Raw genomic sequence first — 2,471 nt, 5'->3', positions numbered from 1 at the left:
TTGGTCCCGCCGGGCAAGTACACCGTCTCGCCGTTCACGACCACCGTATCGCCGCCGTCAGGCACCCGCTTGGGATCCATGTTCGTGACGGGCGGGTGCACGCGCATACCCTCCTTGATGACGGCCTAGATATAAATGCATGCATACGAATGCGTACGTACACACGTATATACACTGCCTAGCGATGTTGCAGACCGAGGGATGGATTGCATTTGTCAACAACTTTTCCTACCTCACGAAGACAGCATCATCGCCACCTATCCAATCCCAACCCCCCGGCATGATCGCCGGTCCGCCACCCAACCGGTCAGATTCCACCAACTGCCCATCCCGGGCAGCTGAACACGGCCCTCCCGGGATGGTGGATGGGCGGACGATGGATGAACGGATAGCACTGGCATGGCTGTTGCTTCCGTCAACTTCGCATTCATAATTCTCGGCCTGAGTTGATAACTTGAATTAATGCAGCCGTTTCCAGCGAAACAGGGTCTGATGCCCTCCGATTTCATCTCGACCAGTCCATCCGTTCTGTCGTTCCTTGGCCAAACCGAAGGCGGACTGGATCAGGTACGTGAACGGGAACGGAAACGGCGATTGGCCATAGGGGTCGGTCGACGGAGAATGTCTGCGGCATGAGACAGATGCGCTGCACGCTGCACAGAGCATCGTGTCGACTCGCATCAGCATCGCACAATGTAAGGTAGCCAAGTAGGATACATGCACTGCATCTCCATCTCCTTCTGCATCTATAGAGAAGCGCACCAGAAAGCTCGCTGATTCTGCACCAGTGCCCGCCGCCGCAACCTTCACCTACTTACCTAACATGCAGAGTCTGTGCACTGTGCGACCCGCACTTGTCTTGTTGGCCTGGTTCGATATGAGATATGTAGCTCGACTTTGTTGCCGCCCTGTAAGAATCGAGACCATCAGCTGAAAAGGAGCCGAATCTCGGACACGTTCGTCATGTACAAACTTTGCAGAAAACAGTCTACAAAATTAGAAAACACACAATAGGGGCCAAAGTCTGAAGGAAAAAAAAAAAATTGAACCAAAGAGGCAAAATAGACGAACAAACCTCAGCCTCGTAGACATATCGCTCGTGCATCCGTCGTCTGTGCTCACTGAGAGCGGGCAAGTCAAGGTGCGTTGACCTTCGTCTCTCCAGCGAAGTCAAGTTGATAAGGTTAGGTACATAAGTGACACATACTGTAAGTGTGTTATGTATGGATATGCAATACGGAGTATGTGGCCCTTATGAAGGATAGGAATAGGCTCAGAGGCACTTACGCGACCCATTGTCAGATGAATGAAGCCTGACCATCGAGCCGACGACGATCCACGGACTATTGACGTTATCCGAATGTGCCTGACAAAGTCCATCGGTCGCGAATCTCTCAACACGGACCCGCCCATGTCGCCCTCGTCCGTCAGTCTAAATCACGTTGATTCAATTCAACTACAGGCAGGTGAGGCGAGATTCCGATATCAGCGGGCTTGATCATCCGTTGGCCAGATGTCACTGGAGCCATAAGCCAGGAACGAGTAGGGGAGACGAATCAACTGTGCCTAGCCTGCTCCGAATGCGCCTGCATATGCCGTTTCTTGGGCAGCTCTTGAATAGGCAAAGAGCAGTTGGACCTCGATGATCGGAACCCTCGTCGTTCACACCATGCCTCATCCGTCTGTCGAGCAGCGGCCGATTCCAGCAGCGAGCCACATCCTGGCAACATCCTAGCATCATCCTGGCATCAGATCAGAGAGCATCCTGTCCCACTGGGTCAATGGCGTTGGCTTGGCTTTGGGCTATGGCTGGAGCCGGGGCCGCTACGAGAGCCAGGGACAGGCCCACTACTAGTGGTAGGACAAGGATGGTCGTGAGCGGCGAAGCTGGAGCCGGGATAGGGATGGTCGACAGGGACTTGGGTGGTACCAGCCGGGACGACAAGGGCCAGGGGGCGTGTGTCTCGAAAGGAGAAAGCCGGAAGTCAGGCCCGTCGATTGAAAGAAGTCTTTCCCGTCGCCTGTGGCCGTGGCTCCAGCTTCGGCCGTGGTTCTGAGGCTCCCTCCCATGCTCATTCTGTCCAGTGCATGGTATCGATTGCACTGCTACGGTTGTTTGGGTCAAATCGGTACTATACTAAGGTTATTGGTGAGATGATGGAATGCCCTGGATTGGATAAGACGTTGCTTGTTGTTGCCTCGAACTAGGAGAGTGGGAAACAGAGGACAGAAGAGAGTGGGAGGGGGAAACAGTTGAGGCTCGTTGTCGTTGGTGGTGGTGGTGGTGGTAGTTGTGGTGGCAGTTGTGGTAGTTGTGGTGGGAGGCACGTTGGTGACGGATGGCTCACCCTGCTGGGTAGGTACGAAATGCGTGACAAGCGGCCCCGTTCCGTACCGCGATTTGAGGTGATCTCCCACGCTACCACCTTTGTTACCCACTCACATGACTGGCTGGTGAAAGCGACTCGAGC

General features: G+C 54.4%; 1 protein-coding gene across 1 annotated transcript; it reads right to left on the bottom strand.

Moving 5' to 3' along the window:
• Positions 1-459: 459 nt before the first annotated feature.
• CORC01_12298 (uncharacterized protein) lies at positions 460-687 on the bottom strand (the record flags this gene model as incomplete). Its single annotated transcript, XM_022623919.1, has 1 exon — positions 460-687. One exon carries the CDS (start codon positions 685-687, stop codon positions 460-462), a length of 228 nt encoding a protein of 75 aa, XP_022469606.1.
• Positions 688-2,471: the final 1,784 nt, after the last annotated feature.

This window comes from Colletotrichum orchidophilum, assembly GCF_001831195.1.
Source record: "Colletotrichum orchidophilum strain IMI 309357 chromosome Unknown Scaffold_148.1, whole genome shotgun sequence".
In the NCBI taxonomy this organism is placed as follows: Eukaryota; Fungi; Ascomycota; class Sordariomycetes; order Glomerellales; family Glomerellaceae; genus Colletotrichum; species Colletotrichum orchidophilum.
The sequence above is the reverse complement of the archived record's forward strand: the minus strand, read 5'-3'. Positions and strand labels throughout refer to the sequence as shown.